General features: G+C 43.4%; 1 protein-coding gene across 1 annotated transcript in view; it reads right to left on the bottom strand.

The window, feature by feature from the left end:
* Positions 1-26918, bottom strand: part of PRKCQ (protein kinase C theta) — a 243795-nt gene that overhangs the window by 30744 nt on the left and 186133 nt on the right. Inside the window, exons 13-15 of the mRNA XM_069765311.1 lie at positions 9476-9567; positions 6823-6885; positions 3391-3529 (exon numbers count right to left, since the gene is read on the bottom strand). Coding sequence (XP_069621412.1) covers positions 3391-3529; positions 6823-6885; positions 9476-9567 — 294 coding nt within the window. The remainder of the gene's footprint in view (positions 1-3390; positions 3530-6822; positions 6886-9475; positions 9568-26918) is intronic.

Below are 26918 nucleotides of genomic sequence, written 5' to 3'. Positions count from 1 at the left end.
AAATGAATGGTACAATATGTTATGCAATTAATTTTGAGTATAAAAAAAGAAGGAATGTCCAGCTTCACTGAATCCGTAAAAAAGAGTTTTCTTTAGTCACAAACTTTAAACATGGAGGATACAGACTTCAGCACGAACCATATAGGTAGGAATCTCAACGCGTTTCTGGAGACTAAGCTCCCTTAATCATGACATGATGTCATTTTACATAACATTTTGGATCACATTTATCATGCGCTCTACGCTGACCACTTATATCAGGGATTCCATCTAAATATTCGAATTACGTAATTAAGATGAGGGATCCATTCACTATAATGAAGCAGTAGAATTACTCTGTACTCGGTCTGGCCTCTGTTCAATGATGTCCTTGTTTTCAGAAGTGCACAAAACTGTAGTGGACCGCGCTTTTTTCTGCACACTTAAAAAGATGGGCACCTCGAATCACAGGCCAGATGGTGTCCATAGTTCCTCCATCTGTCTCATTATAGGGACGGTTCTGCCAGGGTTCCTTCCGAATCACGTATTTCAGAGATTTAAATGGAAATCCCAAGTAAGCGCTCAACGCAGAGCGCATGTTAAATGTTAGCCGAGCCTTACTGTGATCTTTGGAGGTAGAATAAACAAATCAACAGCAGATCAAGACTAGTTTTTAATTTATTTTTCACACTGTTTCTCGTCCGGTATAAGTGTTTAGACGACTTTATTCATCGGGTTGAATTACTGCGATATCAGGTTTATATATTTTTTTAAATGTATAATACACTAAAAGACACAGTTTGATTTGCAAAAATGTTTGCATCGCCATATTTTGAGAGCTATAATTTTTCAATATTTCTGCAGACAGATTAATGTGAGAGCTTCTCTTCTTTTTTTGTGGGAAGAGTTGACGTTTTTATTGGTGCCACTTTTAGAAACATAATATTTTTTTATCACTTTCTATTCTGACTCTTTGTTCGGCAGTTTGATAAAAAAGCATAGTTTTTATCCAGGTTTATTTTTTTATGGTGTTAACTGATGGGGTTAACTAGTGTGACAGTTTTAACCCCTTTCTGACCTCGGACGGGATAGTACGTCCGAGGTCAGATCCCCTGCTTTGATGCAGGGCTCCGCGGTGAGCCCGCATCAAAGCCGGGACATGTCAGCTGTTTTGAACAGCTGACATGTGCCTGTAATAGGCGCGGGCAGAATCGCGATCTGCCCGCACCTATTAACTAGTTAAATGCCACTGTCAAACGCAGACAGCGGCATTTAACTACCGCTTCCGGCCGGGCGTCCGGAAATGACGTCATCGCCGACCCCGTCACATGATCGGGGGTCGGCGATGTGTCAGGATGGTAACCATAGAGGTCCTAGAGACCTCTATGGTTACTGATCACCGGTGGCTGTGAGCGCCACCCTGTGGTCGGCGCTCACAGCACACCTCCATTTCTGCTACATAGCAGCGATCAGCAGAGGCGATCGAGTTGTGCCTGCTTCTAGCCTCCCATGGAGGCTATTGAAGCATGGCAAAAGTAAAAAAAAAAAGTTAAAAAAAATGTGAAAAAAATAAAAAAAATATAAAAGTTTAAATCACCCCCCTTTCGCCCCAATCAAAATAAATCAATAAAAGAAAATCAAATCTACACATATTTGGTATCGCCACGCTCAGAATCGCCCGATCTATCAATTAAAAAGAAGCATTAACCCGATCGCTAAAAGGCGTAGCGAGAAAAAAATTCGAAACGCCAGAATTACGTTTTTTAGGTCGCCGCGACATTGCATTAAAATGCAATAACGGGCGATCAAAAGAACGTATCTGCACCAAAATGCTATCATTAAAAACGACATCTCGGCACGCAAAAAATAAGCCCTCAACCGACTCCAGATCACGAAAAATGTAGACGCTACGAGTATCGGAAAATGGCGCAATTTTTTTTTTTTAAGCAAAGTGTGGAATTTTTTTTCACCACTTAGATAAAAAATAACCTAGTCATGTTAGGTGTCTATGAACTCGTACTGACCTGGAGAATCATAATGGCAGGTCAGTTTTAGCATTTAGTGAACCTAGCAAAAAAGCCGAACAAAAAACAAGTGTGGGATTGCACTTTTTGTGCAATTTCACCGCACTTGGAATTTTTTTCCCGCTTTCTAGTACACGACATGCTAAAACCAATGATGTCGTTCAAAAGTACAACTCGTCCCACATAAAATAAGCCCTCACATGGCCAAATTGACGGAAAAATAAAAAAGTTATGGCTCTGGGAAGGAGGGGAGTGAAAAACGAACACGGAAAAACGAAAAATTCCAAGGTCATGAAGGGGTTAAAGATCTGGTCATTATGGACGCGGCAATATCAAATGTGTATTTTTTTCATTATTTTTTTTACAGAAACATACGTATTTATGGGTATAATATTTTTTCATTTTTTTATAATTACTTTACTATATTTTTAAACAATTTTAAAAGCTTTTTAAAAACTTTTTTGCTTAGTGCCTCTATTGGACTTAACATTCTTTGCTATGGTCACTGGTATAATGCACTGCAATATACCAGCGTTGCAATGCATAATACATGTCAGTTTTACGTATGGTCTAAGCAGGCCACCATCGTTGATAGACTTGGAGGTTTTAATTACGACTTTGAGTTGCCATGATGACCATCAGGTCCTCACAATGACGTCATGGGGGCCCCGATCGGAAGGGAGTGGGAGCCCCCTCCTTTTCGTAGCCTCCTAAATGTTGTGATCGAAATTGATTGTGGCATGTAGAGGGTTACACAGCTGGAGACTGCTCCTGGCTCCTGGCTGTGACAGCTGGAACTCGGCTACCACATAAGCCGAGCTCTTGGAGGCAATAGCACTGAAACAGCTCCTGTGCCACCCATGAACGCCATAACTTACATATATACACATCATCGGACGGGGAGCCCCTCTCTGACCATGACATACAGTACAGACCAAAAGTTTGGACACACCTTCTTATTTAAAGATTTTTCTGTATTTTCATGACTTTGAAAATTGTAAATTCACACTGAAGGCATCAAAACTATTACTTAACACATGTGGAATTATATACTTAACAAAAAAGTGTGAAACAACTGAAAATATGTCTCATATTCTAGGTTCTTCAAAGTAGCCACCTTTTGCTTTGATGACTGCTTTGCACACTCTTGGCATTCTCTTGATGAGCTTCAATGTGTTAATTCATAGTTTTGATGCCTTCAGTATGAATTTACAATTTTCATAGTCATGAAAATACAGAAAAATCTTTAAATGAGAAGGTGTGTCCAAACTTTTGGTCTGTACTGTATAGGTAGATCAAATGTTGTGAAGGCATTAAGAATTTACTTATCTCTAAACTTAAAGGAAACATAAAAGGTAATAATAGAATTACAGAAAGGAATACATGCCTCTGGAGCAATATAATCAGGTGTCCCACAGAATGTACTTGTTTTGGCATCTCCGAGCATATTCTCCTTACACATTCCAAAGTCTGCTATCTTTATATGTCCTTCCATGTCCAAGAGTACATTATCTAACTTCAGGTCCCTGAAATATGACAAAGAAATGTGAAGCTAGATTAAATTGTATAGAACAATCAATCAGTTATGCCCAAAAAGGAAGACATAATTCCTCATAGAATTTAATGTTATATGGTGTTCCTTCATGGTGTTCCCAATATTGGGTATAATCAATGACCATACAAGATATCTCCAAGGGGTAGAAATGATAGGACAGGCTCAAATTCAAACCTTCTGATCCTTCTTTCTCATTGACATGAGCCATCAAATCACCTCTATCAACACAAGTCTTATGGCAATTTTTAGTCTATGACCAACCTTTTAGGGTATGTGCACACACTGAATATTTTGGCAGGAAAATGCAGTGGCAAAAATACACAATACATACGGTATATTGTCATTTTTTACATTTTAAAAATGACAAAAAGGAAGATTGGCCAATGCAAAAACGTATGCACCCTTAGAAATTTGTGTGCTCAGATAAGAGGAACATGGCTAGAGGGAAGAATGGATTCAATGAAATTTCAACAAATTCTTGATGCAAACATAACACTATCTGTGAAAAGCTGAAGTTGAAAAGAGGACGGCTTCTACAAATGGATAAAGGGGATCATACATCATTTTAACTTTTATTTATTATTCATGAACAGCTGTCCAATAAATTCCACAGGGTGCAATTTTATATGTTGGGGGTACTGCAAGTATATGTCTACTAGATGGTGGCTGCTAATGCGTCCACAGGGTTAAAACTGCTTTCGGCAGGATCGCTGCTAATGCACGCGCTGCTGCCGAGAGCTTTCCCTGCACTGTGTCAGCGCCGGCCGTAAAGCAGCGATGACGTCACCACTGTGCTTTGCTTTATGGCCGGCCGGCGCTGACACAGTGCAGGGAAAGCTCTCGGCAGCAGCGCGTGCATTAGCAGCGATCCTGCCGAAAGCAGTTTTAACCCTGTGGACGCCGGGGGACGTGACAGACATCGGAATGTGAGTATGTACTGTTTTTTTTTTTTTTACTTTTACAATGGTAACCAGGGTAAATGTCGGGTTACTAACCGCGGCCCTGCACTGAGTAATGCGATATTTACCCTGGTTAGCAGTGAACACATCGCTGGACCGGCGTCACACATACCGATTCAGCGATGACAGCGGGTGATCAGCGACCAAAAAAAGGTCCTGATCATTCCCAGCGACCAACGATCTCCCAGCAGGGGCCTGATCGTTGGTCGCTGTCACGCTTAACGATTGCGTTAACAATATCATTGCTACGTCACAAAAAGCAACAATATCGTTAACGAAATCGTTATGTGTGAAGGTACCTTAACAGTATGGGAGTATGACAAAGGGACAAGTAAGCCAGTGCAAACAAATGAACAGACCAATGTGCAAAATCAGATAAGAACCACATCTAACAATAATATGTTTAATTACAACTGTAAATAATGCAGGAGAATAGTTACCAACCATATGAATGTGGCCCAGGGATGCCCTGGGAGTATTTGACTCATATTGACACTGATTATTAATTATAGATTAGAATTATCCATCTCTACTGCATTCACTGCTGTCTAAAAATGCATGCAAAGAAACGCTACAAAAAGAAGCACATATATAACAATCATTCTTGGGCTGGGGTCACACTAGCGATGAATACGGATGAGTGCTATGCGATAAAACATCGCACAGCACTCGGACCAGTATTCATCTATGGGGAAGCTCACATCGGCCGTATTCTACGTGCGAGTGAAATCACAGCATGCTGCGGTTGTCACCGACACTCGGCCGAGTCTTGGCACACTCACACCCATATAAGCCTATGTATGGGAGTGAGACAATGCACATCACTCAGATATCCTTGAAGATAAGAGTATTAACATAATGTATCTTTTTTTTTCAACAATATATTTTTATTAAAGAATTATTAAAATAACAAACATTGCAGTGATAAAAAATAACCAAACATTTAGTTGGGTGGAGTACAAGGGGAGGGGCTAATGTAAATGACGGGAAGGAGTAGAGAGAAAAGGAGCCCAGGGGGGAGGTTGTTGAGTCTAGATTTAATATAAAGAATTAGGACTAAACTGGAGAGTCAGGAGCATGTAAACGAAGTGAAGGTGTGGCAAAGGGAGTATGGTTGGCGTATTCCACCTTTAACATAATGTATCTTGATGTGTAATGTGTATTGTGACGTGTTATTAGTGATAGAGTTGTGTTCTGCCCAGCAACATAGAGTGTGTAGGTATGGATAGAGTTAAGAGTTGGGACTAGCCCAGCAAGGGAGGGGTTATGTAGCAAAATCAGACAGGGCCTAGTTTGCAGCTAGAGCAGACCTATGGTCTGAGTACTCAGAAGAGCCGCATGAGTTGGGTGTCCCCAAAGTGAGTGGAGTCTGATGCAATGGATAGCGTGATCCTGAGCAGAGAAAGGAAAAGCAATAGACGGACAGAGTGATTTGCCAGAGATGGGTCTTGGGACACGACACCTAGCAATATGGCCCAGAGGTTATAAATCAGAGAAGAAATGAGCCAGGTCGGGACAGAGAATGTGAAATGAAGACAGTGCCCTGGGCGGGAGTTCCAAGGCATCAGCCAGCAGAGAAGCTATGTACTGGCCATACTGGCAAACTAGCTCACTTAAGAGGGAAGAGGATGCGGAACTGCCGGTTGAGAATAGGACTCTTACTACCTGGACCGTAATAATGTACTGGGTGTGGTGAAGACAGAGAAACCTGAGACAGGAACAAGTAAACTTGAAGAGATAGAGAGGCTGAGTGTGAAGATGCTGTGTATTGTGAAGGAATCATTCATGAATTTATGCACCCGCTATCTATTGCACATACCCACCAAGTTATAGTTAAGTAAAAGACTGCTTATTTTTGGGTGGTGGTCTCCTTCATTAATCTTTACATCATTGGTCCTGGCCAGCTGAATTCACCAGCATTATGCGGCCTGCCAGGACATATGTCCCTAAGAGTTAAAGTACACCCAGCTAGTACCCCCATTTTCATGTAGAGTCCGGGGTGCGGAAGACGAGTATCTCGCCCACGGCTACCACCCCGCGCCACGTTACACAGACACATAATTATTATTATTTATTATTATACATTTTTTATAGCGCCATTTATTCCATGGCGCTTTACATGTGAATACGGGGCAAATATAGACAAATACATTAAACATAATAGGAAAAAACATTTTTATTTGTATTTTGGAGACGTACTGATGTTTCTTGTGGATGGTCATATTTGCATGAAACAATATGTCTTCATATAATCTATAGATCAATGGCTTCCAAACAGTAGTGTAATAAGTAACACGGCTATTACCTGTATACTACTCCTTTTGAATGGAGGAACTGGAGACCACATACAATTTCAGCAGCATAGAAACTACAAAATAAAATGAGGAAATGTTAAGTTGAATAGAAGATACCACAGTAAAGTGATTTATACCGAGCTATGGTTTACTTCTTTCTACTTACAGGTGGCACTAAGCAGTTGGGCAAATATGACATGCCAATGGTCAAGCCACAAACCATACCACTGTAAATATGTGGACCCAATATATTAAATGCTGTACCCATTTTCAGGTTTTTGACTAGGAGTCCAACCACTGCAGTTATGTAGCTTGCAAGCAATGTGCTGAAGCTGTCAGGGACTAGGAAGTAACTAATTCTGGACAGTTTTATAACAGCGCTTACAAGTTTAATAGAGCTTGTAAGCACTTTACATGTTCTGATATCTAGCAGTGGTGAAAGGAAAAGTGTTAATCCCTCAAGAATAGAATCATATTTCTAGAAGCAATTCATTGCAAAATTGCATATATTTACAGGCACTATCCAAAAATATCAATGTATGAAGATGGGAATAATAATTTCATATATTTGGTTCATATATGTAATTTTTATTTAAAGTATAACTATTGTTAAAGATTGTTTTTATTATAGAAACTGAAATAGCTGTCAATCCGTGGGGGTCTGGCTCCCAAGACCCTCAGAAATCACACAAAACAACACTCTGAAGAATGGAGCTGGGCACTTATATGCTGTTCAATTGATGGGAGTCTCGACACTCTGACCCCCATTAATCGGCTGCTATTTGAAGTGTATTGCAATATATGTATTTCTTTTTAGGATTCCATTCACTGGACTATATCAAATTCGCTGAACTTCGTCAGACCTGCATGGGAATTTTTTTTTTTAAGTAAAATGTTGAACTAGGGAAAGTGTCAGGGGGTGTTAATTTAAATAACGCATTTTTGTGTGTTATTATTTTTCACTGGTTTAGTAGCGGGGGTGTCTGATAAACACCTCTCCATTACTAACACCAGGACTTATGTCAGCTGTGTTTTTGGACAATCCACAACTGACATCGACCCCAATCCCCATTATTCCGATTGCCACCACACCATTTAAGAGGGGACTGGATACCTTTCTGGAAAAGTATAATGTTACAGGGTATATACACTAGATTCCTTGATAGGGCGTTGATCCAGGGAACTAGTCTGATTGCCGTATGTGGAGTCGGGAAGGAATTTTTTTCCCCAATGTGGAGCTTACTCTTTGCCACATGGGTTTTTTTTTGCCTTCCTCTGGATCAACATGTTAGGGCATGTTAGGTTAGGCTATGGGTTGAACTAGATGGACTTATAGTCTTCCTTCAACCTTAATAACTATGTAATAACTATGTAACTATGGAAGCGCCAAAATTGGAGCATTTCATGTGATGTTCCACTTCTGGGGAAGGTGAGAGCTGGTATTTTTAGGCTGGGAATGGCCCAATTATCAGGGACCTTTCCAGCCTGGTAATATCAACTCTCAACTGTCTGTTTTACCTTTGCTGGTTACCAAAAATAGGGGGGACCCCGTGTAATTTTTTCATTTATTTATTAGGTTAAAAGATGTACCGTAAGCTACACATGCAAGGCATAAATTATTAATCTCACAGATATCTATCTACCTATCTATCTTCTTTCCACATCTTAACACATAAAAAATACTGTAATTTGTATTCTTCATTCTATTCCGGTACTTGTCACACGGACGGCACAAGGATGGCATCTATGTGTTGTACGTATCTACACGGACCCATTGACTTCTATTGGCCCTTGTCTTCCGTACTGTCAGAAAAAACAGACATGTCTATGTGTGGGTCACACGGACACATGCTCTGTGTGAAAACATGGACACGGACATGTGCCCCTAGTTTATAATGGGTACATGAGAATACATACCTCCGGTATGTGTAAAAACAGATGCTACACAGACCAGAGACCCGTATACGTGAAGGAGGCCTAAAAGATTCACAGAAAGGGGCAAATCAAATATTTGAGGGCCACCTCTTGATTCTGCTTTCCAGTAAGGGTATTTTCCCACATGGTGTAATTCCAGCGTTTTTGCTGCATTTTTCACATGGCGGATTTGGTGCACAAAATATGCAGCGCTTTACAGTACTAGCAAAATCAATGATCTTTCTGAAATCTCAATCACTCACTGCTTTCTTTCTTTTTTTGCACGTATTTGGCGCGGTGCAGTGTTTTTGCCAAAACTCAGCATGTGAATAGCTGCAGCATTTTTCACCCATTCAAATGTATTGGTGAAAAATGCACCTAAAATTTTCTAAAAAAATGCAATTATAAACACCTAAAAAAGCAACTAAAAATAAATTTTAAAAAGTATGAAAAGCACATGTAATATACTCAGCTCTTTGCCTACACCCTTGTTATTCATACAGAAAAATACGACGTAAAAATGGCTGGGTAAATATACCTTACGTGCCACTTTTGGTCACCATTCTTAGAACAGAGGTCTTTGGACATGTGGGGGATTTCAGGTTTGGGTACCCCACTGAAACAACATGTACGCGTTTCCTACTGATTATCCATATATATTAATTATGCAGTTCTACATAATGGATTTGGTAAACAATAGTTTTAGAAACGTTGATAAAGAAATTTTAATAAAATATAAAGGAAACATACGTAGCTCTGGCAAGATCAAACTTATGGCAGCTTTGTATATGGAACATGAGGTCTCCTCCGTTGAGATATTCCATGACAAAAAATAGGTTCTCCTGTCCAAGAAACACTGATGTAAATAAGTTGTGTGTATGAAGTGACAAAACAAAAGCTCTACAATGTGATCTACATTCATAACAATTTTTCGTCCATTTACAAAATAATCAAACTATTCACCGCCTTGCACTGTGACCTCCTATGTCATTACTAGAACAGGCAGAAGGCCCAACATTATTAGTCACCTGTGTGCAGATATGACTGTGGTATAAATGTACTGACTGATGATGAGTCAGCTTCCTGGCGAAACCTACACCACAGCAAGGCAAAAAACCCTGAGACGAGGTTATTGCAAAGTATGGGTAAGATGACGAATAGAAGATACCAAAAAACTGAAAACTGCACATCCCTCAATCACCGAATGTTCCTTAATACAGCTACGGCTGGTTAATTAACTAATTATAATTCACTACGTATCTGTTGAGAGGTAATATTCATTTCGTGGTAGCCAGACTGATAAACTGTATCATCTGTCTTCATCAAATCTGTCATGGCCAGTTCATTTTTACCAGAATCATCATAAAAAAATGACTGAACATATAAAGATTAATTTGCAGAAATACACCAAACCCACAGATAAATCTAAAGCCTTGTTCACACTTTTAGGTTTTGGTGCTGTTTTTCAATGGTTTTTACAGGTGAAGCTGGGATTAAATAAAGAAAAATAAATCATATGTCTTTTGTTCTAGGATCTAATTTTGGTTAACAAGCATCTAAAGTGCAACTGGCCTTTTTTCAGAGAATATGAATAACACCAAAACTTTTTCTCCACTCATGGTTAGTGGTTGGGTGAAGCCATTTATTGTCAAACACATACCCAATTTCTTAATACCGTGTATTGCCCCCTTTAACATCAATGAGAGCTTGAAGTCTTTTGTGGTAGTTGTGGATGAGGTTCTTTATTTTCTCAGGTGGTAAAGCTGCCAACTCAGTGTTAGGGCTAGCGGAATGCACCGAGTAATAGGTAGGTAGCTACAAGGTGTGTTCACAGCCCGGGGTCCACTGTGCAGCGATATCTGCTGCTAAGTAATGGCGGATGGACTCTGAGCTCACACGTGGGTTAAGCTTCACCCCGTGTGAACTGGTAGCGAACTCTGTTGCCTCACAGAGTCACGCTGTACACAAAACCAAAACCCTAACTAGGGTTGTGCTTGCTCTGGAACTCTTCTGTGCTAACCGCACACATGAACGAACCAGATGGTAAGCCAAGGCTAATTGCCCCCACTGACGCTAGCTGCCTGCCTGAGTGTACAGTCCCAATGCTAACAGCTTCAGACCACATAAGAACAGAGTGGTATCGTATCCACTGGCATAAGCCAAAACACATTTGATACTAGCGCATGGCCGTGCGGCCATGCGAGCCTTATATAGCTGCAGCAAGTAAAAGACCTTCCTAGAAGGACCAATGAGAGACTGCCATACCTGAGCATTTGACCCTAAATCTCCACTGAGAGATCTTGCCCTGGGCTTGCTCAGTGTGTGCAAAGCAGGACTTAGTCCTAGTACCTACAGGACCTTCCTGAAAGGACCAATGGACTTAGGTGCCGTATCTGACCATGTGACCCTCGATCTCCACTGAGAGATCTTACTCAGGGCATGCTCAGAATGAGAAAAGCAGGACTTAGTCCCAGAAGCATCTGCTCACCGCTGCCCAGCACTGACTTCAATGGCTGAAGCAGGAAAAGCAGCAATAACTCTTTGTACAGAGTCAGACTGAGCGAGACGCTGGGACCGACGTCTCCGCTGAGCAGGCTCCACTGCGGCAGGAGAAGAATGGGAGACCGCAGCGGAGATGGCCCGAGATTCCCCCTGTGCAGGAACTCGACACCTAACACTCAGTCTGTTATGTCACCTGATCCAGTTCAGCAGTCAAATTCACTCCCCTGCAAATCTCCCAGCACAATTCTTTCTTTTTTCACTTTCAGTTTGGTCCATCAGATGGTGGTGTTCCCTTACAGTTACTGAAGTCTCTCTTGTCCATCTCGATTCAGACTTCTCTCACATCATTTGCCAATCATTAGAAGTATTTACTAGGGTTGAGCGAAACGGGTCGAACATTTTCAAAAGTCGCCGACTTTTGGCTAAGTCGGGGTTTCATGAAACCCGATCCGACCCCTGTGCGCGGTCGGCCATGCGGTACGCGACTTTCGCGCCAAAGTCGCGTTTCAATGACGCGAAAAGCGCCATTTCTCAGCCAATGAAGGTAAACGCAGAGTGTGGGCAGCGTGATGACATAGGTCCTGGTCCCCACCATCTTAGAGAAGGGCATTGCAGTGATTGGCTTGCTGTCTGCGACGTCACAGGGGCTATAAAGAGGCGTTCCCGCCGACCGCCATCTTACTGCTGCTGATCTGAGCTTAGGGAGAGGTTGCTGCCGCTTTGTCAGAAGCAGGGATAGCGTTAGGCAGGGTCCATTAACCACAAAACCGCTTGTGCTGCAGCGATTTGCACTGTCCAACACCACCCTCGGTGTGCAGGGACAGTGGAAGTTTTTTTTTTTTTTTTTTTCCCCTCAGCGCTGTAGCTCATTGGGCTGCCCTAGAAGGCTCCCTGATAGCTGCATTGCTGTGTGTACGCCGCTGTGCAAACCAACTGCTTTTTTCAAAGCACAAATCCTCTTGTTCCTTCCTTTCTGCACAGCTATCTTTTTTGTTTGTCCACACTTTTTATTTCATTTGTGCATCAGTCCACTCCTTATTGCTGCCTGCCATACCTGGCTGAGATTACTGCAGGCAGGGAGATAGTAGCTGCCTGCCATACCTGGCTGAGATTACTGCAGGCAGGGAGATAGTAATTGTAGGACATTCCCTGTTTTTTTTTTTTTTTTTTTTTTGGTGGGAGATTAAGATTGGCAATTTGGCATTTCTGCTAGAGTGCCATCCCTGTGTGTGCCATCTCTCTCACATAGTGGGCCATAGAAAGCCTTTTCATTTTTCTGTATTTTTTTTTGTGGGGTGTATAAATTCTCCCTGATAAAAATACAGTGGGAGATTAATATTGGCCTTTGGGCTTGTGTGCCAGTCCTGAGTGTGCCATCTCTCTCACAAATAGTGGGCCATAGAAAGCCTATTTTATTTTTTTTGGGGTTTTATAAATTCTCCCTGAAAAAAAGGGAGATTAATATTGGCCTCTGGGCTTGTGTGCCAGTCCTGAGCGTGCCATCTGTGCCAGCCCTGAGCGTGCCATCTCTCTCACAAATAGTGGGCCATAGAAAGCCTATTTATTTTTTTTTTTGGTTTTATAAATTCTCCCTGAAAAAAAGGGAGATTAATATTGGCCTCTGGGCTTGTGTGCCAGTCCTGAGCGTGCCATCTGTGCCAGCCCTGAGCGTGCCATCTCTCTCACAAATAGTGGGCCATAGAAAGCCTATTTAATTTTTTTTTTTGTTTTATAAATTTTCCCTGAAAAAAGGGAGATTAATATTGGCCTCTGGGCTTGTGTGCCAGTTGTGAGCGTGCCATCTGTGCCAGTCCTGAGCGTGCCATCTCTCTCACAAATAGTGGGCCATAGAAAGCCTATTTAAATTTTTTTTTGGTTTTATAAATTCTCCCAGAAAAAAAGGGAGATTAATATTGGCCTCTGGGCTTCTGTGCCAGTCCTGAGCGTGCCATCTGTGCCAGTCCTGAGCGTCCCATCTCTCTCACAAATAGTGGGCCATAGAAAGCCTATTTTATTTTTTTTGGGGGTTTTATAATTTCTCCCTGAAAAAAAGGGAGATTAATATTGGCCTCTGGGCTTGTGTGCCAGTCCTGAGCGTGCCATCTGTGCCAGCCCTGAGCGTGCCATCTCTCTCACAAATAGTGGGCCATAGAAAGCCTATTTATTTTTTTTTTTTGTTTTATAAATTTTCCCTGAAAAAAGGGAGATTAATATTGGCCTCTGGGCTTGTGTGCCAGTTGTGAGCGTGCCATCTGTGCCAGTCCTGAGCGTGCCATCTCTCTCACAAATAGTGGGCCATAGAAAGCCTATTTAAATATTTTTTTGGTTTTATAAATTCTCCCAGAAAAAAAGGGAGATTAATATTGGCCTCTGGGCTTCTGTGCCAGTCCTGAGCGTGCCATCTGTGCCAGTCCTGAGCGTCCCATCTCTCTCACAAATAGTGGGCCATAGAAAGCCTATTTTATTTTTTTTTTGGGTTTTAGAAATTCTCCCTGGAAAAAAAAAGGGAGATTAATATTGCCCTTTGGGCTTGTGTGCCAGTACTAAGCGTTCCATCTCTCTCTCTCTCTCTCTCAGTCAGTGGGCCATAGAACGCCTATTTTTGGTTTTATTTGTTTTATAAATTCTCCCTGAAAAAATCATTTTATTTTATTTGGTTTCTAAATTCTTCCTGATAAAATCTTTTTTTTTTTATTATTTTTTTTTCTAAAGTCTCCCTGAAAAAAAAAAAAAAAAACAGTGGGAGATTAATATTGGCCTTTCTGCTTGTGTGCCAGTCTTGACTCCTGGGTGTGCCATGTCTCTCTCTCTCTCTCTCTCTCTCTCTCTCTCTCTCCAATTGTGGTCCATAGAAAGCCTATATTTTTTTTCCTTGATTTGGGTTCTAAAATCTACCAGAGAAAATAACTACATCAATCATTGGTAGAAAAATATTGGCCTCTGGGTTTGTGTGCCACTCCTGACTCCTGTGTGCGTCATCTCTCAGTCAGTGGGCCATAGAACGCCTATTTTTGTTTTTATTTGTTTTATAAATTCTCCCTGAAAAAATCATTTTATTTTATTTGGTTTCTAAATTCTTCCTGATAAAATCATATTTTTTTTATTATTTTTTTTTCTAAAGTCTCCCTGAAAAAAAAAAAAAAAACAGTGGGAGATTAATATTGGCCTTTCTGCTTGTGTGCCAGTCTTGACTCCTGGGTGCGTCATCTCTCAGTCAGTGGGCCATAGAACGCCTATTTTTGGTTTTATTTGTTTTCTAAATTCTCCCTGAAAAAATCATTTTATTTTATTTGGTTTCTAAATTCTTCCTGATAAAATCACATTTTTTTTATTATTTTTTTTTCTAAAGTCTCCCTGAAAAAAAAAAAAAAAAACAGTGGGAGATTAATATTGGCCTTTCTGCTTGTGTGCCAGTCTTGACTCCTGGGTGCGTCATCTCTCAGTCAGTGGGCCATAGAACGCCTATTTTTGGTTTTATTTGTTTTCTAAATTCTCCCTGAAAAAATCATTTTATTTTATTTGGTTTCTAAATTCTTCCTGATAAAATCACATTTTTTTTATTATTTTTTTTTCTAAAGTCTCCCTGAAAAAAAAAAAAAAACACAGTGGGAGATTAATATTGGCCTTTCTGCTTGTGTGCCAGTCTTGACTCCTGGGTGCGTCATCTCTCAGTCAGTGGGCCATAGAACGCCTATTTTTGGTTTTATTTGTTTTCTAAATTCTCCCTGAAAAAATCATTTTATTTTATTTGGTTTCTAAATTCTTCCTGATAAAATCACATTTTTTTTATTATTTTTTTTTCTAAAGTCTCCCTGAAAAAAAAAAAAAAAACAGTGGGAGATTAATATTGGCCTTTCTGCTTGTGTGCCAGTCTTGACTCCTGGGTGCGTCATCTCTCAGTCAGTGGGCCATAGAACGCCTATTTTTGGTTTTATTTGTTTTCTAAATTCTCCCTGAAAAAATCATTTTATTTTATTTGGTTTCTAAATTCTTCCTGATAAAATCACATTTTTTTTATTATTTTTTTTTCTAAAGTCTCCCTGAAAAAAAAAAAACAGTGGGAGATTAATATTGGCCTTTCTGCTTGTGTGCCAGTCTTGACTCCTGGGTGCGTCATCTCTCAGTCAGTGGGCCATAGAACGCCTATTTTTGGTTTTATTTGTTTTATAAATTCTCCCTGAAAAAATCATTTTATTTTATTTGGTTTCTAAATTCTTCCTGATAAAATCATATTTTTTTTATTATTTTTTTTTCTAAAGTCTCCCTGAAAAAAAAAAAAAAAAAACAACCAAAAAAAACAGTGGGAGATTAATATTGGCCTTTCTGCTTGTGTGCCAGTCTTGACTCCTGGGTGTGCCATCTCTCTCTCTCTCTCTCTCTCTCTCTCTCTCTCTCCAATTGTGGTCCATAGAAAGCCTATATTTTTTTTCCTTGATTTGGGTTCTAAAATCTACCAGAGAAAATAACTACATCAATCATTGGTAGAAAAATATTGGCCTCTGGGTTTGTGTGCCACTCCTGACTCCTGTGTGCGTCATCTCTCAGTCAGTGGGCCATAGAACGCCTATTTTTGTTTTTATTTGTTTTATAAATTCTCCCTGAAAAAATCATTTTATTTTATTTGGTTTCTAAATTCTTCCTGATAAAATCACATTTTTTTTATTATTTTTTTTTCTAAAGTCTCCCTGAAAAAAAAAAAAAAAAACAGTGGGAGATTAATATTGGCCTTTCTGCTTGTGTGCCAGTCTTGACTCCTGGGTGCGTCATCTCTCAGTCAGTGGGCCATAGAACGCCTATTTTTGGTTTTATTTGTTTTATAAATTCTCCCTGAAAAAATCATTTTATTTTATTTGGTTTCTAAATTCTTCCTGATAAAATCATATTTTTTTTATTATTTTTTTTTCTAAAGTCTCCCTGAAAAAAAAAAAAAAAAAACAACCAAAAAAAACAGTGGGAGATTAATATTGGCCTTTCTGCTTGTGTGCCAGTCTTGACTCCTGGGTGTGCCATCTCTCTCTCTCTCTCTCTCTCTCTCTCTCCAATTGTGGTCCATAGAAAGCCTATATTTTTTTTCCTTGATTTGGGTTCTAAAATCTACCAGAGAAAATAACTACATCAATCATTGGTAGAAAAATATTGGCCTCTGGGTTTGTGTGCCACTCCTGACTCCTGTGTGCGTCATCTCTCAGTCAGTGGGCCATAGAACGCCTATTTTTGTTTTTATTTGTTTTATAAATTCTCCCTGAAAAAATCATTTTATTTTATTTGGTTTCTAAATTCTTCCTGATAAAATCATATTTTTTTTATTATTTTTTTTTCTAAAGTCTCCCTGAAAAAAAAAAAAAAAAAAAAAAAAAAAAAAAAACAGTGGGAGATTAATATTGGCCTTTCTGCTTGTGTGCCAGTCTTGACTCCTGGGTGTGCCATCTCTCTCTCTCTCTCTCTCTCTCTCTCCAATTGTGGTCCATAGAAAGCCTACATTTTTTTTCCTTGATTTGGGTTCCAAAATCTACCAGAGAAAATAACTCCATCAATCATTGGTAGAAAAATATTGGCCTCTGGGCTTGTGTGCCACTCCTGATTCCTGTGTGCGTCATCTCTCACTCAGTGGCCCATAGAAAGCATATAGTTTGTTACATTTGTTTTCTAAATTCTCCCTGCAAAAATCTTTTTTTTATTTTTTTGGGGGGTTTCTAAAGTGTTCCTGAAAAAAATAAAAATAAAAAAAAAATAATAGTGTGACATTAATATTAACATTTGTGCTTCAGTGACAGTCCTGCGTGTGGGGCATCTCTCTAATTTGCAGCCACCAAAAAAAGAGTGTGTAACATTGGGCCTGATTTTCGCTGTGGTCTCACCAACCTGTAAAGGGGTAGCTAAATCATACTGAAGTTATAGCTCACCGTGTAAGTTGTGTGACTACAACAAATAACGTTAGTTTGGTTACGTTTTTAAAACAATGAGGAAGTCTAGTGGAAGAGGTCGTGGCCGGGGGCGTTCATTGTCAGCTGGTAATGAGGGTAGTGGTAGTGGTGGAGCATCAGGTGGTCGTGGGGGAAAAAATATTGCACCTAAGTCTGGAGCTGTGGAGCCAGGTTCGTCGTCCGGCTACACAAGGCCTCGAACGCTCCCTTTTCTGGGATTAGGAAAACCGCTTTTAAAGCCGGAGCAGCAAGAGCAAGTTTTGGCTTATCTTGCTGACTCAGCCTCTAGCTCTTTTGCCTCATCTCGTGAAACTGGTAAAAGTAAAAGCAGCGCGTCGTTAGTGGATGTTCACGGTCAGGGACAAGTCACTTCCTTGTCCTCTTCAGCAAAAACAACAACAGAGAAGAATGCAGCAGGCGACACAACGGGTTACTCCATGGAGCTCTTTACACATACCGTCCCTGGCTTAGAAAGTGAAGCAGTTAACAGTCCATGCCCATTACAAATTGAATCTGACATGGAGTGCACTGACGCACAGCCACAGCCAGACTACTATGCTGGTCCTTTGACTCAGACCACAACATTGCCCTCGCAGGGTGCTGATCAAGAATCAGACCCTGATGAGACTATGTTGCCCCATCACGAACGCTATACCACCGAACGACACGGTGACACAGACGAAGTTGCGCAGGAGGTACAAGAAGAGTTATTAGATGACCCAGTTCTTGACCCCGATTGGCAGCCATTGGGGGAACAGGGTGCAGGCGGCAGCAGTTCTGAAGCAGAGGAGGAGGAGGGGCCGCAGCAGGCATCAACATCGCCACAGGTTCCATCTGCCGGGCCCGTATCTTGCCCAAAACGCGTGGCAAAGCCAAAACCTGGTGGAGGACAGCGTGGCCATCCGGTTAAAGCTCAGTCTGCAATGCCTGAAAAGGTATCCGATGCTAGAAAGAGTGCAGTCTGGCATTTTTTTAAACAACATCCAATTGATCAGCGCAAAGTCATCTGTCAAAAATGTTCTACTTCCTTAAGCAGAGGTCAGAATCTGAAAAGTCTCAATACTAGTTGCATGCATAGACATTTAACCACCATGCATTTGAAAGCTTGGACTAACTACCAAACGTCCCTTAAGGTTGTTGCACCCTCGGCCAATGAAGCTAGTCATCAACGCAACATCCCTTCCGGCAGTGTAGGACCACCATTTAGCGCACCACCTGCTGTATCTGTGCAGGTATCTTTGCCAGGCCAAAGCAGTCAGGGTCAGGGAATCACCAGTTTCGTAGTAGGAAACACTGCATCTAGGGCACCGGCGGCAACAATACCATCTCCCACCGTCTCTCAGTCTGCCATGTCCACCGGCACCCCCGCTAGTTCCACGATCTCCAGCTCTCCAGTCCAGCTCACCCTACATGAGACTATGGTTAGAAAAAGGAAATACTTAGCCTCGCATCCGCGTACACAGGGTTTGAACGCCCACATAGCTAGACTAATCTCGTTAGAGATGATGCCCTACCGGTTAGTTGAAAGCGAAGCTTTCAAAGACCTGATGGACTACGCTGTACCACGCTACGAGCTACCCAGTCGACACTTTTTTTCCAGAAAAGCCATCCCAGCCCTCCACCAGCATGTTAAAGAGCGCATCGTCCATGCACTCAGGCAATCTGTGAGCACAAAGGTGCACCTGACAACAGATGCATGGACCAGTAGGCATGGCCAGGGACGTTACGTGTCCATCACGGCACACTGGGTAAATGTGGTGGATTCAGGGTCCACAGGGGACAGCAAGTTTGGGACAGTTCTGCCTAGCCCACGGTCTAGTAAACAGTTGTCTGTAGCCGTTCGCACCCCCTCCTCCTCCTCCTCGTCCTCCTGCAGAAGCAAGAGCTCGTCCACAGACCGCAGTCGCACAAACACTCCATCCGCACCTGCCACTGTTGCACACCAGGTCTCCCATTATGGGGCAGCTACTGGCATACGTCAGCAGGCTGTATTGGCTATGAAGTGTTTGGGCGACAATAGACACACCGCAGAAGTTCTGTCCGAGTTCTTGCAGCAAGAAACGCAGTCGTGGCTGGGCACTGTAGATCTTGAGGCAGGCAAGGTAGTGAGTGATAACGGAAGGAATTTCATGGCTGCCATCTCCCTTTCCCAACTGAAACACATTCCTTGCCTGGCTCACACCTTAAACCTGGTGGTGCAGTGCTTCCTGAAAAGTTATCCGGGGTTATCCGACCTGCTCCTCAAAGTGCGTGGACTTTGCGCACATATCCGCCGTTCGCCTGTACACTCCAGCCGTATGCAGACCTATCAGCGTTCTTTGAACCTTCCCCAGCATCGCCTAATCATAGACGTTGCAACAAGGTGGAACTCAACACTGCACATGCTTCAGAGACTGTGCGAACAGAGGCGGGCTGTTATGTTTTTGTGGGAGGATACACATACACGGGCAGGCAGTAGGATGGCAGACATGGAGTTGTCAGGTGTGCAGTGGTCGAAGATTCAAGACATGTGTCAAGTCCTTCAGTGTTTTGAGGAATGCACACGGCTGGTTAGTGCAGACAACGCCATAATAAGCATGAGCATCCCCCTAATGCGTCTGCTGATGCAAAGTTTGACGCACATAAAGGATCAGGCGTCTGCACCAGAGGAAGAGGAAAGCCTTGATGACAGTCAGCGATTGTCTGGTCAGGGCAGTGTACATGACGAGGTACCGGGCGAAGAGGAGGTGGAGGATGAGGAGGATGATGGGGATGAGTATATTTTTAATGAGGAAGCTTTCCCGGGGGCACGGGAAATTGGTGGCGTGGCAAGGCCGGGTTCTGGTTTTTTGAGGGACACAAGTGACGTAGATTTGCCTGCAACTGCCCCTCAACCAAGCACAACCGCAGATTTGACAACGGGAACTTTGGCCCACATGGCGGATTATGCCTTGCGTATCCTCAAAAGGGACACACGCATTACAAAAATGATGAACGATGACGATTACTGGTTGGCCTGCCTCCTTGATCCTCGCTATAAAGGCAAATTGCAAAATATTATGCCACATGAGAACTTGGAACTAATATTAGCAACAAAACAATCAACTCTTGTTGACCGTTTGCTTCTGGCATTCCCTGCACACAGCGCCCGTGATCGTTCTCACACGAGCTCCAGGGGCCAGCAGACCAGAGGTGTTAGAGGGGCAGAAATCAGAAGTGGCGTTGGCCAGAGGGGTTTTCTGACCAGGTTGTGGAGTGATTTTTCTATGACCGCAGACAGGACAGGTACTGCAGCATCAATTCAAAGTGACAGGAGACAACATTTGTCCAGTATGGTTACAAACTATTTTTCATCCCTTATCGACGTTCTCCCTCAACCGTCATTCCCATTTGATTACTGGGCATCCAAATTAGACACCTGGCCAGAATTGGCAGAATATGCATTGCAGGAGCTTGCTTGCCCGGCAGCTAGTGTCCTATCAGAAAGAGTATTCAGTGCTGCAGGTTCAATACTAACAGAAAAAAGGACTCGTCTGGCTACCCAAAATGTAGATGATCTAACCTTCATTAAAATGAACCACAACTGGATTTCAAAATCTTTTGCCCCACCCTGCCCGGCTGACACCTAGCTTTCCTATGAAAAGGTCTTGCCTGTGGACTATTCTGAATGACTTTTCCAATCTCGTAATTTTCTTCACCTGATTGTCCAGCATACGACATGTTTCCACCTCACGAAATGGCCAAACTCCCCACACGGGCCCGTGCTATCGCCACTTTGCGCTTGGACCCTTGAGAGTGCTGTTTGTCTGAAGAGGTGGGTGTGGCCGCTTTTGGTCGACGGCACTGCCACTGGGTCCCTCATAGTACAATAAAGTGTCTCTGGCGGTGGTGGTGCGCACCCAACGTCAGACACACCGTTGTAATATGAGGGGCCCTGTGCCTGTAACGCCGGCCACAAGACAGTTCCCCCCCCCAGCTCAAACAGTGCTCTACCACTAGCAAAATTATCTCTCACAGCTTCACCAATGTGTAGTCTAGGCGCTGACATCCTTCAATGCCTGGCACTGACAATACCATTGTTTTGACATTTTTGTTATGTTAGGCCTTCGAAGCCTGTCTGCGGTCCCTTCTTTCTACAACTACTACACTGACCAGGCCACTGCTGGCCGTGTTACCCTGGAACCAATTTAAAAGTGCCTACAGTCAGCCCAATTTTGTTATGTTAGGCCTTCGAAGACTGTCTGCCGTCACTCCTTCCACTAGACTTCCACTGACCATACACTGCTGCCCATGTACCCCTGGAACCAATTTAAAGTGCCTACAGCCAGCCCAATTTTGTTATGTTAGGCCTTCGAAGCCTGTCTGCGGTCACTCCTTCCACTAGACTTCCACTGACCAGACCACTGCTGCCCGTGTACCCCTGGAACCAATTTAAAAGTGCCTACAGCCAGCCCAAGTTTGTTATGTTAGGCCTTGGAAGCCTGTCTGCGGTCACTCCTTCCACTAGACTTCCACTGACCAGACCACTGCTGCCCGTGTACCCCTGGAACCAATTTAAAAGTGCCTACAGCCAGCCCAAGTTTGTTATGTTAGGCCTTGGAAGCCTGTCTGCGGTCACTCCTTCCACTAGACTTCCACTGACCAGACCACTGCTGCCCGTGTACCCCTGGAACCAATTTAAAAGTGCCTACAGCCAGCCCAAGTTTGTTATGTTAGGCCTTCGAAGCCTGTCTGCGGTCCATTCTTTCAACTACTACTACACTGACCAGGTCACTGCTGCCCGTGTACCCCTGGAACCAATTTAAAAGTGCCTACAGCCAGCCCAAGTTTGTTATGTTAGGCCTTGGAAGCCTGTCTGCGGTCACTCCTTCCACTAGACTTCCACTGACCAGACCACTGCTGCCCGTGTACCCCTGGAACCAATTTAAAAGTGCCTACAGCCAGCCCAAGTTTGTTATGTTAGGCCTTGGAAGCCTGTCTGCGGTCACTCCTTCCACTAGGCCTCCACTGACCACACCACTGCTGTCCGTGTACCCCTGGAACCAATTTAAAATTGCCTACAGCCAGCCCAATTTTTTTATATTAGGCCTTCGATGCCTGTCTGCGGTCCATTCTTTCAACTACTACTACACTGACCAGGTCACTGCTGCCCGTGTACCCCTGGAACCAATTTAAAATTGCCTACAGCCATGTGTTATTATTTTAGGCCTTCGATGCCTGTCTGCGGTCACTCCTTCCACTAGGCCTCCACTGACCACACCACTGCTGTCCGTGTACCCCTGGAACCAATTTAAAATTGCCTACAGCCAGCCCAATTTTTTTATTTTAGGCCTTCGATGCCTGTCTGCGGTCCATTCTTTCAACTACTACTACACTGACCAGGTCACTGCTGCCCGTCTACCCCTGGAACCAATTTAAAATTGCCTACAGCCATGTGTTATTATTTTAGGCCTTCGATGCCTGTCTGCGGTCACTCCTTCCACTAGGCCTCCACTGACCACACCACTGCTGCCCGTGTACCCCTGGAACCAATTTAAAATTGCCTACAGCCAGCCCAATTTTTTTATTTTAGGCCTTCGAAGCCTGTCTGCGGTCCATTCTTTCAACTACTACTACACTGACCAGGTCACTGCTGCCCGTGTACCCCTGGAACCAATTTAAAAGTGCCTACAGCCAGCCCAAGTTTGTTATGTTAGGCCTTGGAAGCCTGTCTGCGGTCACTCCTTCCACTAGACTTCCACTGACCAGACCACTGCTGCCCGTGTACCCCTGGAACCAATTTAAAAGTGCCTACAGCCAGCCCAAGTTTGTTATGTTAGGCCTTGGAAGCCTGTCTGCGGTCACTCCTTCCACTAGGCCTCCACTGACCACACCACTGCTGTCCGTGTACCCCTGGAACCAATTTAAAATTGCCTACAGCCATGTGTTATTATTTTAGGCCTTGGAAGCCTGTCTGCGGTCACTCCTTCCACTAGACTTCCACTGACCAGACCACTGCTGCCCGTGTACCCCTGGAACCAATTTAAAATTGCCTACAGCCAGCCCAATTTTTTTATTTTAGGCCTTCGATGCCTGTCTGCGGTCCATTCTTTCAACTACTACTACACTGACCAGGTCACTGCTGCCCGTGTACCCCTGGAACCAATTTAAAATTGCCTACAGCCAGCCCAATTTTTTTATTTTAGGCCTTCGATGCCTGTCTGCGGTCCATTCTTTCAACTACTACTACACTGACCAGGTCACTGCTGCCCGTCTACCCCTGGAACCAATTTAAAATTGCCTACAGCCATGTGTTATTATTTTAGGCCTTCGATGCCTGTCTGCGGTCACTCCTTCCACTAGGCCTCCACTGACCACACCACTGCTGTCCGTGTACCCCTGGAACCAATTTAAAATTGCCTACAGCCATGTGTTATTATTTTAGGCCTTCGATGCCTGTCTGCGGTCACTCCTTCCACTAGGCCTCCACTGACCACACCACTGCTGTCCGTGTACCCCTGGAACCAATTTAAAATTGCCTACAGCCAGCCCAATTTTTTTATTTTAGGCCTTCGATGCCTGTCTGCGGTCCATTCTTTCAACTACTACTACACTGACCAGGTCACTGCTGCCCGTGTACCCCTGGAACCAATTTAAAATTGCCTACAGCCATGTGTTATTATTTTAGGCCTTCGATGCCTGTCTGCGGTCACTCCTTCCACTAGGCCTCCACTGACCACACCACTGCTGTCCGTGTACCCCTGGAACCAATTTAAAAGTGCCTACAGCCAGCCCAAGTTTGTTATGTTAGGCCTTGGAAGCCTGTCTGCGGTCACTCCTTCCACTAGACTTCCACTGACCAGGTCACTGCTGCCCGTGTACCCCTGGAACCAATTTAAAATTGCCTACAGCCATGTGTTATTATTTTAGGCCTTCGATGCCTGTCTGCGGTCACTCCTTCCACTAGGCCTCCACTGACCACACCACTGCTGCCCGTGTACCCCTGGAACCAATTTAAAATTGACTACAGCCAGCCCAATTTTTTTATTTTAGGCCTTCGATGCCTGTCTGCGGTCCATTCTTTCAACTACTACTACACTGACCAGGTCACTGCTGCCCGTGTACCCCTGGAACCAATTTAAAATTGCCTACAGCCAGCCCAATTTTTTTATTTTAGGCCTTCGATGCCTGTCTGCGGTCCATTCTTTCAACTACTACTACACTGACCAGGTCACTGCTGCCCGTCTACCCCTGGAACCAATTTAAAATTGCCTACAGCCATGTGTTATTATTTTAGGCCTTCGATGCCTGTCTGCGGTCACTCCTTCCACTAGGCCTCCACTGACCACACCACTGCTGTCCGTGTACCCCTGGAACCAATTTAAAATTGCCTACAGCCATGTGTTATTATTTTAGGCCTTCGATGCCTGTCTGCGGTCACTCCTTCCACTAGGCCTCCACTGACCACACCACTGCTGTCCGTGTACCCCTGGAACCAATTTAAAATTGCCTACAGCCAGCCCAATTTTTTTATTTTAGGCCTTCGATGCCTGTCTGCGGTCCATTCTTTCAACTACTACTACACTGACCAGGTCACTGCTGCCCGTGTACCCCTGGAACCAATTTAAAATTGCCTACAGCCATGTGTTATTATTTTAGGCCTTCGATGCCTGTCTGCGGTCACTCCTTCCACTAGGCCTCCACTGACCACACCACTGCTGTCCGTGTACCCCTGGAACCAATTTAAAATTGCCTACAGCCATGTGTTTTTATTTTAGGCCTTCGATGCCTGTCTGCGGTCCATTCTTTCAACTACTACTACACTGACCAGGGCACTGCTGGCCGTGTACCCCTGGAACCAACATCAGAAAATATAAAAATAAGTATTTTGCTTATAAAAAAGAAAATACTGGTGAGATATCAAATGCAGACATTTTAACATTAAAAACAAACACACAACTAAAATCTGGTACAGTACTAAAAATGGCCACCAGCTACAATTACTTTCTCCTGCAAGTAGTTAACTGAAAGTTTTTTTAAATTGAAAACACACATATGGCATCCACCGAGTGTTGTCCTGTCGCGTCTTCTTTATATTATTGCCGAGAAGATGCAAAATAATGAAAATAATAAAATCATTAATTACCAAAATAATAGAGAAAGTCAACACCACATTGCAAATAAACATTCATTCCAAATAAAGAAGCAGGGCGCGTCCGAGGGTGAGTATATACCTAATAAGAATCTAATCACCCTCGGACGCGCAATGCTTATTTCCAACAGCCTTCCTTCCTAAGAATCATCCCTTCCGTGGTGTAGAGAGACGTTGTGTTACACTCCAAGGTGTTCCCCAGGTTGCCTTTCCTGAGCTTCGATCTACCGGCTCTCGTTTAGTAGTTGTTGGAAACTACGCTGCATTAGGCCTTCAAATTGGGTATGGGGTGTAGAGAGATGGTGTGTTCCACTCCAAGGTGTTCCCCAGGTTGCCTTTCCTGAGCTTCGATCTTCCGGCTCTCGTTTAGTAGTTCTTGGAAACTACACTGCATTAGGCCTTCAAATTGGGTATGGGGTGTAGAGAGAGGGTGTGTTACACTCCAAGGTGTTCCCCAGGTTGCCTTTCCTGAGCTTCGATATTCCGGCTCTCGTTTAGTAGTTGTCGGAAACTACGCTGCATTAGGCCTACAAATTGGGTATGGGGTGTAGAGAGAGGGTGTGTTACACTCCAAGGTGTTCCCCAGGTTGCCTTTCCTGAGCTTCGATCTTCATGCTCTCGTTTAGTAGTTGTCGGAAACTACGCTGCATTAGGCCTACAAATTGGGTATGGGGTGTAGAGAGAGGGTTTGTTACACTCCAAGGTGTTCCCCAGGTTGCCTTTCCTGAGCTTCGATCTACCGGCTCTCGTTTAGTAGTTGTTGGAAACTACGCTGCATTAGGCCTTCAAATTGGGTATGGGGTGTAGAGAGATGGTGTGTTCCACTCCAAGGTGTTCCCCAGGTTGCCTTTCCTGAGCTTCGATCTTCCGGCTCTCGTTTAGTAGTTCTTGGAAACTACACTGCATTAGGCCTTCAAATTGGGTATGGGGTGTAGAGAGAGGGTGTGTTACACTCCAAGGTGTTCCCCAGGTTGCCTTTCCTGAGCTTCGATATTCCGGCTCTCGTTTAGTAGTTGTCGGAAACTACGCTGCATTAGGCCTACAAATTGGGTATGGGGTGTAGAGAGAGGGTGTGTTACACTCCAAGGTGTTCCCCAGGTTGCCTTTCCTGAGCTTCGATCTTCATGCTCTCGTTTAGTAGTTGTCGGAAACTACGCTGCATTAGGCCTACAAATTGGGTATGGGGTGTAGAGAGAGGGTTTGTTACACTCCAAGGTGTTCCCCAGGTTGCCTTTCCTGAGCTTCGATCTTCCGGCTCTCGTTTAGTAGTTGTTGGAAACTACGCTGCATTAGGCCTTCAAATTGGGTATGGGGTGTAGCGAGAGGGTGTGTTACACTCCAAGGTGTTCCCCAGGTTGCCTTTCCTGAGCTTCGATCTTCCGGCTCTCGTTTAGTAGTTCTTGGAAACTACACTGCATTAGACCTTCAAATTGGGTATGGGGTGTAGAGAGAGGGTGTGTTACACTCTAAGGTGTTCCCCAGGTTTCCTTGCCATTGCTTCGGTCTTCCGACTCTCGTTTAGTAGTTGTAGAAAAGTACACTGCATTAGGCCATACAAAATGGGTATGGGGTGGAGAGAGATGGTGTGTTACACTCCAAGGTGTTCCCCAGGTTGCCTTTCCTGAGCTTCTATCTTCAGGCTCTCATTAAATTGTGG

The sequence above is a fragment of the Ranitomeya imitator genome, chromosome 4, assembly GCF_032444005.1.
Source record: "Ranitomeya imitator isolate aRanImi1 chromosome 4, aRanImi1.pri, whole genome shotgun sequence".
In the NCBI taxonomy this organism is placed as follows: Eukaryota; Metazoa; Chordata; class Amphibia; order Anura; family Dendrobatidae; genus Ranitomeya; species Ranitomeya imitator.
Note: the sequence above shows the minus strand (reverse complement) of the source record. Positions and strands in the feature narration are given on the sequence as shown.